The sequence below is a fragment of the Hemitrygon akajei genome, chromosome 5 (genome assembly GCF_048418815.1).
Source record: "Hemitrygon akajei chromosome 5, sHemAka1.3, whole genome shotgun sequence".
Classification (NCBI taxonomy): domain Eukaryota; kingdom Metazoa; phylum Chordata; class Chondrichthyes; order Myliobatiformes; family Dasyatidae; genus Hemitrygon; species Hemitrygon akajei.
In genome coordinates this window covers 20,575,916-20,589,422 of record NC_133128.1, presented here as the reverse complement: position 1 = coordinate 20,589,422, position 13,507 = coordinate 20,575,916, and the positions used below count along the sequence as shown (strand labels likewise).

At 42.7% G+C, this 13,507-nt stretch overlaps 1 protein-coding gene across 13 annotated transcripts in view; it reads right to left on the bottom strand.

Annotated features, from left to right (window-relative positions):
* Positions 1-13,507, bottom strand: part of erg (ETS transcription factor ERG) — a 278,454-nt gene that overhangs the window by 12,428 nt on the left and 252,519 nt on the right. For 9 of the 13 annotated variants that reach the window (XM_073044969.1, XM_073044963.1, XM_073044965.1 and 6 more), the window contains 4 exons: positions 11,945-12,001; positions 7,611-7,691; positions 4,027-4,098; positions 2,160-2,222 (listed from right to left, as the gene is read on the bottom strand). In XM_073044969.1, coding sequence (XP_072901070.1) covers positions 2,160-2,222; positions 4,027-4,098; positions 7,611-7,691; positions 11,945-12,001 — 273 coding nt within the window. The remainder of the gene's footprint in view (positions 1-2,159; positions 2,223-4,026; positions 4,099-7,610; positions 7,692-11,944; positions 12,002-13,507) is intronic. The other 4 variants (XM_073044971.1, XM_073044972.1, XM_073044974.1 and 1 more) reach the window with 2 other exon arrangements.

Below are 13,507 nucleotides of genomic sequence, written 5' to 3'. Positions count from 1 at the left end.
GAATCTCTGAATCTTTGGAATTCTTTACTCTAGGGAGCTGTTGTGGCTGACGCATGGACTATACTCACATGTTATTATATTTTGAGTTGCAGCTCAGTAACAGGCCTTTCAGACCAGTGAGCCCCACTGCCCCAATTACATCCATGTGACTAATTAACCTGCTGAGTATATACTTCCTTGGAATGAGGGGGGAAACCGGAGCACCTGGAAGAAACTCACGTGATCACAGGCAAAGTGTACAAACCCCTTACAGACAGTGGTGGGAATGGAGCTCGTGTCTCTGGCACTGGGCTAACCACAATGCTGTTGTGCAGCCCTGTGTCTGAGGGTTACAAAGAAACAGGGAGAAAAGCAGAGTAGACGGGGATGGGGATGGCCCACAGTGGAGCAGGTTTAAAGGGATAACTTAGCAACAGAGGCAATTAGATCGTGACTGACCATGTCCTGTGTGATGTAACAAGATGGCTGTCCAGTGCCCACTGCTCCTACTTCCATTCAAATGAGAGTTAATAGAAACATAGAAAACCTACAGCACAATACAGGCCCTTCGACCCACAAAGCTGTGCCAAACATATCCTTACCTGAGAAATTCCCTAGGGTTACCCATAGCCCTCTATTTTTCTGAGCTCCGTATACCTGTCCAGGAGTCTCTTAAAAGACTCTATCATATCTGCCTCCACCACCGTTGCCGGCAGCCCATTCTACACACTCACCACCCTCTGCGTAAAAAACTTACCCCTGACATCTCCTCTGTACCTACTTCCAAGCACCTTAAAACTGTGTCCTCTTGTGTTAGCCATTTCAGCCCTGGGAAAAAGCCTCTGACTATCCATACAATCAATGTCTCTCATCATCTTATACACCCCTAACAGGTCACCTCTCATCCTCCATCACTCCAAGAAGAAAAGGCTTAATTCACTTAACCTATTCTCAGAAGGCATGCTCCCCAATCCAGGCAACATCCTTGTAAATCTCCTCTGCACTCTTTCTATGTTACAACATTCTTTCTACAGTGAGGCGACCAGAACTGAGCACAGTACTCCAAGTGGGGTCTGACCAGGGTCCTACATAGCTGCAATAATGTTGAACTTAATACACTTAGTGGCCACTTTATCAGGTACGCCTCTACATCTGCTCGTTAATGCAAATATCTAATCAGTCAATCATGTGGCAGCAACTCAATGCATAAAAGCATGTAGACTTGGTTAAGAGGTTCAGTTGTTCAGACCAAACATCAGAATGGGGAAGAAATGGGACTTAATTGACTTTGACCCTGGAATGATTGTTGGTGCCAGACAGGGTGGTTTGAGTATCTCAGAAACTGCTGATCTCCTGGGATTTTCACACACAACAATATCTAGTATTTATAGAGAATGGTGCAAATCAAAAAAAGAAAATATCCAATCACAAACAAGAGAAAATCTGCAGGTGCTGGAAATCCAAGCAACACACACAAAATGGTGGAGGAACTCAGCAGGCCAGGCAGCATCTGTGGAAAAGAGTAGTCGACGTTTCGGGCCGAGACCCTTCAGCAGGATTGGAGAAATGAAAGATGAGGAGTCAGAGTTAGAAGGAGTTAAAAGTTAGAAGTTTTTCTCCAGTCCTGCTGAAGGGTCTCGGCCCGAAACATCAACTGTTTACTCTTTTCCATCAGATGCTGCCCGGCCTGCTGATTTCCTCCAGCATTTTGTGCATGTTGCAAGAAAATATCCAGCAAGCAGCAGTTCTGTGGGGAAAAAAATGCCCTGTTAATGAGGGAGGTCAGAGGAGAATGGCCAGACTGATTCAAGCTGACAGGAAGGTAACAGTAACTCAAATAACCACGTGTTAGAGCAGTGGTGTGCAGAAGAGCATTTCTGAACACACAGCACATCAAACCTTGAAGTGGATGGGCTACAGCAGCAGAAGACCACAACCATACACTCACTAGCCACTTTATTAGGTACAGGAGGTACCCAATAAAGTGCCCACTGAGTGTATGTAATATGTTGGCATGGACTGGTGTCTGTCCATGAGTCCCACTCCCCACAAGTAATCGTTGTCACCTTGATGAGCACAGACTATGCAGGAAAAAAGGCTGACCCACTGTGACTTCTTGTGTAATGTGTGTGGAGACAAGGGTCCCCATTGATCAGTATTACAGACTGTAAACTTATTACCCTTTGGCGGAACTCCAGCATGACTTCCCCACCCTGATCGTCTGGTTGCATCATAAGGCAGATCTAAAAATAGAAAGTGGAATGAATGAAATAGTCATCAATTAAATTACTCTGACACAGTTACAGAACCGTCGCAGACTGGTGGCTGGTGATAACCCTGGACGTCTGGTGTGAAGCGTTATTTATCTCTTTAACAGAACCAAACTGCGGTAGCCGCTGTGGGCCAACTTGGACCGTGCTCACCTAGACCTGGCAGCTGTACTTCCTATTCACACTGTTGCTGCAGTCTTTGCAGCCCTCCAGCTCATGAAGTTCAGTTCATTGTCAAATGCACACGCACATGTAGGCACAAATGTGACATAGAACATACTTACATCAGAAAACACAAGAGACTCTGCAGATGCCGGAAATCCAGAGCAACAAACACACGCACAAAATGCAGGAGGAACTCAGCAGGTCAGGCAGCATTTCGGGAAAGGAATAAACAGTTGATGTTTTGGCCTGGTGAAGGGGCTTGATCTGAAACGTAGACTGTTTATTCCTTCCCATAGCTGCAGCCTGGCCTGTTGCGTTCCTCCAGCATTTTGTATATGTACTTGCATCAGACGGTGTGTTTGTGTTCGTTGCCAAGGCTGTGAAGTAACGTGGCTCATGAGCAGCAACAAAGCTCCTGGCAGTGCCTCCTCGCACACAGCATCTGCCAGCTTTGGTCTTCAAGGCTTAGGATTATGTGCTCTGCAACAAGGTTGGTCCTTTCACTGGTCGCTGGCCTTCTTGTACAAATCACAAGCGAGCTGCCTGCCTTCAGCAAACCACAACCCTGTGCAACATGTTGTTATTCACTGTGTGGAACCCATCCGGTGCAGGCTGTCATGTGCCCAGCCACCCAGGCGAATGCCTTATCCTCTCTCTCCTACGTTCCCCCTCATTTCCTGGCAGTTTTCTCGAACTGGTCTTTGGCAGCTGAGGTGCCATGGTTAGTGCAACACTATTACAGCACGGCGCATCTATTCCAGCGCTGTCAGTACGCTCTCCCTGTGACAGCCTGGGTTTCCTCCAGGTGCTCTGGTTTACTCCCATAGTCCAAAGACATACTGGTTAGTAGGTTAGTTGGTCATTGTAAACTGTCCTGTGATTAGGCTAGGGTTAAATAGGTGGGTTGCTGGGCGGCACGATTCATTAGGCTTGAGGGGCCTATTCTGTGCGTTTCCTAATAAATAACTAAATATTGGAGAGTATTTCAAACTACAATATATTTTTCAACTTGAAAGCCAAACTCTTTTTGCAAATCCTGACAGGAACAGTGCAGGGTGCCTTCTTAAGCAACCCATAGCATTAGAACATTGAACAGTAAAGCATAGTACAGGCCCTTTGGCTCATTATGTTGTGCTAACCGATATAGTCCTACTCCATGAACAATATAACCCTTCCGTCCTACACAGCCCGTGACCTTCCATCTTTTCTTACACCCATATGTTTATCAAAGAGTCTTTTAAATGTCCTTATGATATCAGTGTCAACCATTACCCCTGGCAGGGCATTCCAAGCACCCTCCAGTCTCTGTATGAAAAATCCTACCTCTTACACCTCCCCTAAACTTCCCTGCACTCCAACCAAATGTATTCTGCTATTGGCCATTGCCACACTGGGAAAATTTGCTGGCTGAACATACTATATATGCCATAGCATCTTCTTTCTGACATTTCTGTCTGACATTCCCACAGTGAATTTATTTGGGCATTAACATAATATGCCATGTATGTTTACCACACTGAGGGAGGGTAGAATTCAATCTCTAGGTATGTTTCTAAAGATATATCTTTACCACTGGCCACTTCTCAGTTGCATTCGCGTTGCAGAATCTTACCGGGTCTCACTGTCAGTCTCTGGGTTGGTTCAGGATAAACTGATGGATTTGGAAAAATGAATGTTGCACCCCCTACAAAGATAAAGAGGAAATACAATTAATGCAATCAAGTGCAAACAGCGATTTCCCAAATACAACTGCATCATTTTACCATACTGATTCCAAGATCACTGAGCAGTTGGCCCCTGTGGTTGGAAGGGAATAATCAACTAAATTCTTGGTTGCTCTTTGGAAATCATCACAATTCAGGATGCCACAGTAGCATAGCTTTTGGCATAATGCTATTCCAGCACCAGTAACCCTGGTTCAATTCCTGCCACTCCCTGTAAGGAGTTTGTACGTCCACCCTATGATGGTGTGGGTTTCCTCCTGGTGCTCCAGTTTCCTCCCACAGTCCTCCCAGTTTCCTCTCACAGTCTACACAGATGTACAGGTTAGTAGGTTATTGACATATATGGATAATTGGGTAGTGCGAGCTTGTTTGGCCAGAAGGGCCTGTTACCATGTGGTATTTCTAAATCTAAACAAAAATCCTAAAACTCCAGCATTGGTGTGGGGTATGTGGAAAAGTCTAGGATATGGGTGATAGTGGGTAAAGAAAGAACAAGTGGACTGAATGTGATTGCAGGGTTTTTTTTTGTACAATTCAGAGATCTTCATGAGCAGAGTTACACTGAGAAAAAGGAGGCAACCAACACATTTCTTCACAGCAATAAGGGTTGGGGTCGGGCTCAGCTCCTTTGGAAGATGTCTCCCTGAAAGAAATTCATTACCACCCATGAGCTGCAGTCCACATGCTTGGCAAAGGGGTCAGAGGATTTGTCAGACCTCCTGTTGAGTCACGTTGTTCTGGAGAGCAAGTATTACACAGGCACACCGTTTATGTTGTGAATCACCCCGGAGAGTAAATGGCAAGTTCATGTCAGGGACAAATAAAACAATTTGATGCAATAAAAGTCAAAGACAAAATAAAATGTATGTTCAGCTTGGTGATGTAGTGGTTAGAGTAACACTTCAGTGACCTGGGTTCAATTCCACTGTTGTCTGCGAAGAGTTCATATATTCTGCCTATGACTGTGTGTGTTTCCTCGGGGTGCTCCAGTTCGACCCACATCCCAAAGATGTACATGTTAGTAGGTTAATTGGCCTCACAGGACCAGGAGGGCCTGTTATCGTACTGTATCTCTAAAATAAAGCAAAGATCAAGAGTAGCAGCCTGGAATCAAATTAGAGAAGGGAGAAAAGAGCTGGTTACATGGTTCTCAGCTCAACACAGGAACCGAGGGACCGAGATTTCGCCTATTGTCATTTCAAATAGCACAGATTATCAAAGGGAAAATAATGATATAATGCATCACGTACAGTGAAAAGCTTGCCTTGCACAGCGTTCATACAGATCAGTTCAGAACAACAGTGACAACAGCGCATTAAGGCAGTACAAATTAAAACAAAAACACAATGCAGAATAAAGTGATACAATTACAGAAAAATGCAGTGCCGGTAAACAGTAAGCTACAAAGTCATAACAAGATAGATTGTGAGGTCAGTAGTCCACTTTATTGTACTAGGGAACTATTCAATATTCTTATAGCTGTCCTTGAGCCTGGTGGATCATGCTTCCAGGCTTTTGTATCCTCTGCCCGACGGGAGGGAGAGAAGAGAAAATGTCTGGAGTGGGTGGAGGCTTTGATAATGTTGGCTACTTTACTAAAGCAATGAGAAGTGTAGAGAGAGTCTACGGACAAGAGTCGGGTGCCTGTGAATTACTGAACTGTGATGCAGTTTCTTGTGGTTACAGGCAGAGCAGTTGCCATACTAAGCTGTGAGGTATCTGGATAGAATGCTTTCTATGGGCTATCGATAAAAGCTGCTGAGGGTGAAAGGGACATGCCAAATTTCTTTAGTCTCCTGCGGTAGCAAAGACACTGGTGACCTTCCTGAGGCTGTTATATCATGGAAAAGATGAAGGAAGTGACTGTAATTACAATGGAATCAGACATTTTGCATTCAATTAATTGATGAAATATCCACCATCTAGAAACGCCAAAACAGCTCTTTTTGCATTGAATCAATAGCACAGAAATAAGCCATTTAGACCAAATAAACAAAATGTGTCATTTGAGTGCACACAAGCATTGTCTGTTGCTAATTACCTCCTCCCTCCATGCCATGCCCCCTTTGGGAGTGCCAATGCTCCCAGTTAATTTGTTCAGCATCAAACAGTCCATCAAACCTTATATTTCACATCCTCGCTGGTCTCATTAATAACTACCGATAAATTCTTTACACTTAGCTTCTACCTCCTTCCCTATTATAACCTGCACTCACCAACCACAGGAATCAAAGTCCCTGTCCACCTCCTTAAAAAAACAACTCATGACAGTAAGTACTTCAGTCTGGTTTCTTATTTGTCATCCCTTCACTGGGTAAGTGAGCTTGTTTTTTTAAATTTTTATTTATATAGAGATAAAGCACATTACAGGTCCTACCAGTGCAACCAGTCAGTATGACCCAGCAATCCAACTATTTACCCCTAGCCTAATCAGAGGACAATTTACAATGACCAATTAGCTTACTAACTGGTACACCTTTGGAATGTGGGAGGAAACTGGAGCATCTGGAGGAAACCCATGCACTCATGGGTAGGACATACAAATTTCACAGAACTCGCTGGAACTGAACTCCAAACTCCAAAGCCTTGAGTAGTCTAAATGTAGTCGTTTCTGATTCCATCACCTCCCCTTACCCCACACATCCTCTTCATCTCACTTTAAGCCTATTCATTTTTCTTTTTGATATTCACGCAGTGGGAGAAAAAGTTGGGAAGCTGGAAAGATATCAGATAGAAACAAAGGCGAGTGCAGAAAAGGAGAGAGTACTGTCAGAAATTCATGACCATTCATGCATCTTTGGTACGTAGGAATTACATTCACCTGGCCACAAAGAGAGGCATTTAGGTCACCTGCTGAAAGCTAGTCAGACTCAACAGAAACAGAAAAACTCTGGAAAAATCCTTGAAACTAAATATTAGTGAATAAAATCACATCACCCATACAAATTGCAATGTTATTTAAAGGTTGATGAGCAAAAACTGGAATTTCTCTTACGCACATCAAATATTAGAAGGTCTTACATTTGCCAAGTAGTGATAAATAATGAAAATTTTTCACAAATCCTTTTCTGTAACACGCTGCATACTAGAAAAGAGGTATAAAAAGATGTATTGCCAATCTAACTTTGTAAAGCCCATTATCCACACATAACCTAAATAACCTACCTCCCTGTCGCATAATAGTAAAATTCTCCTCTCCTACACATCCCCGATCCTCTGTAGCCCAATCAAAATCCTAATATTGGTATTCAGGGATAAATTACATGTCCCATTCTAGGTCCTATGCCTTGGTTTTGCAACTTAGTTTTGAATTTTTTTTTTATCAAGAAAGAGGACAAACAAGAAAGGGTCTGGCTATTGTTGGGTTTTGGCCAATGCTCATCTAGCTAGCTGTGGTTCAGTATATGTACTGGGATGTAGGGTTGGGGAGAATGGAAAGTTGGTGGTTGACAGCTCAGTTTTAATATATTACCTGTGTTTCTGGCGTGCATCAGACGCGGAGAGTTTTGCAAGGCTTTATCGACATCATCTGAAGTCAAATGAGGAAGTGGTGCTGCAAAATAGGAAATGATTCGATTCAAAAGTCACCAAAACGTTATCCTTTTGAAAAGTGACAGTTACACAGGAAAAAGTTTGTGCCAACTATGGATTTAAAAAAAAAATGAAGTATTTATTGACAACACTGTGTCAGCCAATGAGATGGAGATGGGGAGGGGCATATCACTCAGAGCAAACAGTCTGTTGTTTAGTAAACAGTCAGTTTACTCAACAAACAGAGACTGTTTAAAAGGGGAGGAGGAATCTATCTATTTATTTATTTATTTAGAGATACAGGGTGGAACGTGCCCTTTTGGCCCAATGAACCATGCTGCCCAGCAAAGCACCTACTTAACACTAGCCTAATCACAGGACAATTTACAATGACCAATTAAACTACTAACTGGTACGTCTTTGGACTGTAACAACTTCTCCCATTAAAGGCAGGGTAGGTTCCGCTGAAAGGAAAATAAAATGTAGTATAGCTACCTAAGTATAGGGTATGTGCTGTACTGATATCACCAAATATCATTAAAAGGAAATTGCCCAATCATCTGCAGTCTGGCTGGCTTGGCATTATCACTAAACGCAGCATTAAAAAATAAATGTTCTGTCCTGCAAAGGAATAGGCTTACTGAAACCTCTCAGCTATTCTGTATCTTAAGCAATAACGTCCCTGTTTCTATTACTGCCAGTAATGACCAGTGCACTATTTTGCAAAGTTCTAGTTCTGTGCATGCATAATCATTGGCGAGGCCTGATTTGGAATATTGAGTGCAGTTTTGATCACCAACCTATAGAAAACATGTAAATTAGGTTGAAAAAGTACAGAGAAAATTTACAAGGATGTTGCTGGGACGGAGGACCTGAGTTATAAGGAAAGATTGAATGGGTTAGGATTTCATTCCTTGGGACTTGGAAACTGAGGGGAAAATTGATAGAGATATGCAAAATTATGATGGGTATAGAGAGGGTAAATGAGGCTTTTTCCACTAAGGTTGGATGGAACTACAACTAGAGCTCATAGATTAAGGGTGAAAAGCAAAATGTTTAAGGGGAACACAAGGGGAAACTTCTTCACATAAGAGGGTCATGAGAGCATGGAATGAGTTTCCAGCACAAGTATTGCAAGTGAGCTCGAGAAGTTTGGCTAGGTACATGGATTGTAAGGGTATGGAGAGTCATGGTCCAGGTACAGATCAGTGGGAGTAGATAGTTTAAATGGTTCAGCAGGGACTAGATGGGCCTGTTTCTAAGCTGTACTTTTCTATGACCCTCTATCTATGCCGTGTGTATGAGTGGGTAATGCCAATTCTCACTTGATTTGTTCTTATTATTTGAAGGGCCAAGGTACATTTTTTGAGCATTCACTGCCAGTGCTGAGAAAAGCAAAATACATGACACAGGTGAATGTGCAGCAATAATTAGGCTTCATTAAGGTTTGCATTTACAGCATTTTCAGGTAGAAGGAGAAAATGGGGTTCCATAGGTGTCAAGTCCTGGGAAAGAATGAGTTGAAGTAAATAGAAATAGTGCATTGTCTATTGATTTCGAGGGAAGTAAAAATTGCAGATGCTATAAATCTGAAGTAAAATAGAAAATACTCTGGAAATACTCAGCAGTTTAGGCAGCATCTGTGGGAAGATTCAAAGAATTATCACTTCTGACTGATTATCTTTCATCAGAAGTGGACAAAGCTCTCAAAGAGGCATTTTCTCATCTGTAACTGCTCAGACATTAACAGCTAGGGTTTTGCCAGAACCACTCAGCAGCAGACCCAATCCTATCTCTGGCACAAATCGGGACAAAAGAGTTACATTTGAGAGGGAACTGGAAAGGAATGCCTTTTTAAAACATTTATTTATTGAGATACAATGCGCAATAGGCCTTTCTGGTTGAGCCACATCACCCAGCAATCCCCCAATTTAACCCTATCCTAATCACGGGGCACTTTGCAATTAACCTACCATCCGGTACGCCTTCGGACTGTGAGAGAAAACCGGAGCACCCGGAGGAAACGCACACGGTTACAGGAGACTGCACAGCGGAGGGACTATCATGGCAACAGACTGAATTACTGATCAAAGAGCTTTGGTAAAACCGATGATGAAATTAAAGGGGTGACCCCAGTCATGTACCTACAATATGCAGATAACGCTTACACGTTTATACTGGGATGCCAAAGATGAAGTCACCAAAGGCTCATTCGCTGACACAAGAGATTTTTTTATCAGTCGATGAGTCTCCTTGTCATGACTGACACCAGAAGCCTTAAAATTAACATCCACAAAGCGAAGTTCCACCAGCAAACTGAACTTGCTGCATGGCCCTGTCCTCCGACCATCAAAACCCATGATGAGGAAGATTATGTAGACCGCTTCCCATTATCTTGGGAGCCAACTCTAAGTGAAAGATGGGCATGAATGCAGACAATCACCATTGTCTTCAGTACACCAGCACGGCCCTTGGCGGCACAAGGAACAGAATACTTGAGGATCAAGATGCCAAACCCAGTCCAAAGTTTATGGGTCACAGAGCAGCAGTAATCTTTGCCCTCCTGTTACCAATTAACTGGTAGAATAAAAAAAATGTAGTATTCTTTCCTGGGTCAAAATCCCCAGCACTCCATCCTAATTACACTCAACTAGTTCATTTCATTATTCATTGTTTCGAGCAAAGATGCACAAGGAAGGCCCTCAGTTCTGAACTCCATCACAGAAAGATGATTGTCTGGTGAATGAAGGAGAGCATTTAAATATGGTGTCAAAGTTTTCTTGAAGAAGCGTAATAGCCCCACTGACTTGAAGGAATTCATGGTCCGTGACCAAACAAATGGAGAAGGAGCACTTCTTCCTGCACTGAGAACTCGAGTCCACTTGGTGGAAGCACACAAAAGCTCAGGGAACATTCACGCGCTCTCCATTACCTCCAGCCTCACCAGCTTTGGCCCCATAAGCACATCGAAATGCACAGAGGCAAATTATCTTCTATTTTTATTTTCAATTCAGGTTGTTGGGTATACTTAAGGCAGAGGTTGAGAGTTTCTTGATTGGTCAGGGCATGAAGGGATACGGGGAGAAGGAAAGAGATTGAGGCGGAGAAGGAAAATGGACCAGCCATGATGAAATGCTGGAGCAGACTTGATGGGCCAAATGGCCTAATTCTGCTCCAATATCTGGCGGCCTAAAGGAAAGACTAACAGCAAAATTAAAGCTGAAAAATGGAATCAAGGGATTAACTCTCCAATGCAATGTAAAAACTCTGCTCAAAACAAGAGGGTTATGTTTGTTGTGAATCTCTAATCTTAGCACTGGCACCTTATGTAAGAGTTCTTCAGGAAAGTTTCCACATCCAGCCGTCAGAGTCTTCATCATGGGTCTTTTAATGAAGATTCCAATGAAAGGTAATCAAAGTGAAATATTAATTCTCTTTTTCTCCACCGACTGCTGAGTATTTCCAGTATTTTCTGCTTTATATTTTACAGAGAGCTGATCTTGTAGTATGTATAACAACTGCCCAGCTAACAAAGCAACTACAGTAGTGCAGACTTTCATCCGGAAAGCAGAGCATAAATTGGAAGAAGACATGTTTATGCCACAGAGGTCACTATGAATACTATGCTCAGTTCTGAACCATGAGAGACAGGAAGGTACAGGAGGTCCAGACCTGAAGGTCTATAAGAGTGAGCCTGGGGAAAGACTGGGGGGACATGGCTCTTGCAGTTCTGAGAGAACATTACAAGTATAGATGTCTACATAACCAAAATGGGTGAAGATTAATTTAGTACAAATTGTCAGGAAGTTTCTTCATTCAGCAAGTTTGAAGCTTGTGGACAAGATGATAGTACCAAAACTTTGGAATCATGCAAGTAACATTTGGACACAGTTGATATGGAAATCATTCCTGAGTGGATAAGTTAAGATGGAGATTGACACTTGGTATGAACGATAGCAATGACAACAGAATTCCCATCCCCATCCATGAAGCTGTCCTCGGCCCCAATTAGGAAGATCAAAGTTAACCTGAAAGAGGACTTTGGGGTCAATTAAGTAGAGTTGCTGGTAGAACTCAAAAATTAACAAAAATGAAACAGAAGAACTTGAAATTACTTACAGAGTAGAAGAGGAGAGGGTTAGGAAGGACAGGTGGGTGAGGTCATTGTCGGGGTAAATCACAGGCCAGTAGCAGCCCTTCATTATGCTGTGGAGCTGGGAGAAGGACATTTGCTCCTCTTGGCTCCCCATCAAGCTGTATATGAAAAAGACTCACCTTTTTGGTGATGGCTATTTCCTTGGCCACAGGCAGGAGAGGAAAACCTGAGGAACACTTGAAAATGCATTGCTAAATTAGTCACCATTTGATGACCGCTTAATGTCTACAAAAAAATCACAAAGTATAACAGTTTCTGATCAAAGGTCATAGGCATGAAACATTAACTCTGTGACTGTCTCCACAGGTGCTGCCTGAGCTGCTGAGTATTTCCAGCATTCTCCGTATTAAGAACAGTTTCTACCTCAGGTTTTCCTGTCATGGATATGGCTTAGAGATAAAAGGAATAAATTACTTCACTACAGCAGAATTAGAATCAAGAGAAGCAGAATAACTCCTGAGAGACAGAGCTGAACAGTGGTTACACGTGACCCCACCATCATTACCCCTCACTGCATTCCCCTAACTATCAAGGTAAATGGTGTCGACCAGATCAATTTGAAAAGGCAAGAATATCTTTTGAGGCACAACAAAGTCAGCAGCTCCCTCAACCTTTTGCTATGAAGTCTGAAGGTATGATTTCCTAAGGTCTTGGACCTTGGATTTTTTGTCAGTAGTTTTACATGTGAATATGAACCAGAATTATTCTCTATTCTAACAGTACTCCAGATGATATTCAGTTGTAATTAAGCTTGGTTGACGTGATCATTTCTGACATAAAATCAATTACTCTAAATAAACAATAAACACGTATATTTACCTTGACTTTCTTAACCTTCTAATACTTTTGCTAGAGTTTGCTTCCTTAAGACTATCAAATGTTGGAGCAGTATTAGGCCATGTGGTCCATTGAGTCTGCTCCACCATTCAATCATCGCTGAGTTATCAACCTTCTCAAATCCATTCTCCTGCTATAACATTTGATGCCCTTATCAACATCTGTTTTAAATATGCCCAATAATTTGGCCTCTACAGCTATCTGTGACAATGAATTAACACATAGGAGCTTCTTACTGATACTGATGACTGTTTTGGGGAGAAGACAGCACATTCCCAGGCGAGCATGCAGTTAAGTAGCTCACCCTGGTAGTGCAAAGTTCCAGTGGTGACCTCAGCTTTACCCTTCCTTTGATAATAATAAGGCTGAGTTGGCCTTAAGCCAATGTTAAGGAGGCTGAAGCATGACAGGTAATGGACAGCAGTAGAGTCGTCAGTACAGTGCCCTCCTCTCTGCACTTTATATTGCCATATAATGCTCTAGCAAGAAGCTTCCTCAACATCAGCTATTCACTAGCCCCATCTGTACAACAAATTTGGGAGCCTGCATCTATTTGCTGTACAGCTCATTTGGGGGTAACCAAATGAAGTTTAGACAACTTAATTAGTTAGTTACAACAGCCTTGAACCTCAGCATGGTTTTCTAGTTCTAAATGGTCAATGAGCTCTGCAACATGAGAAGCCAGAAGTTCAAACTTATCAATGATCAGTGCTTTGCTCTAATCCCACTCTAACTTTTACCTCTTCTCAATTGCCTATCACATCTCCTTGGGTCCCCTTCTCCTTCCCATTCTCCCATGGTCCTCTCTCCTCTCCTATCAGATTCCTTCTTCTCCAGCCCTTGAC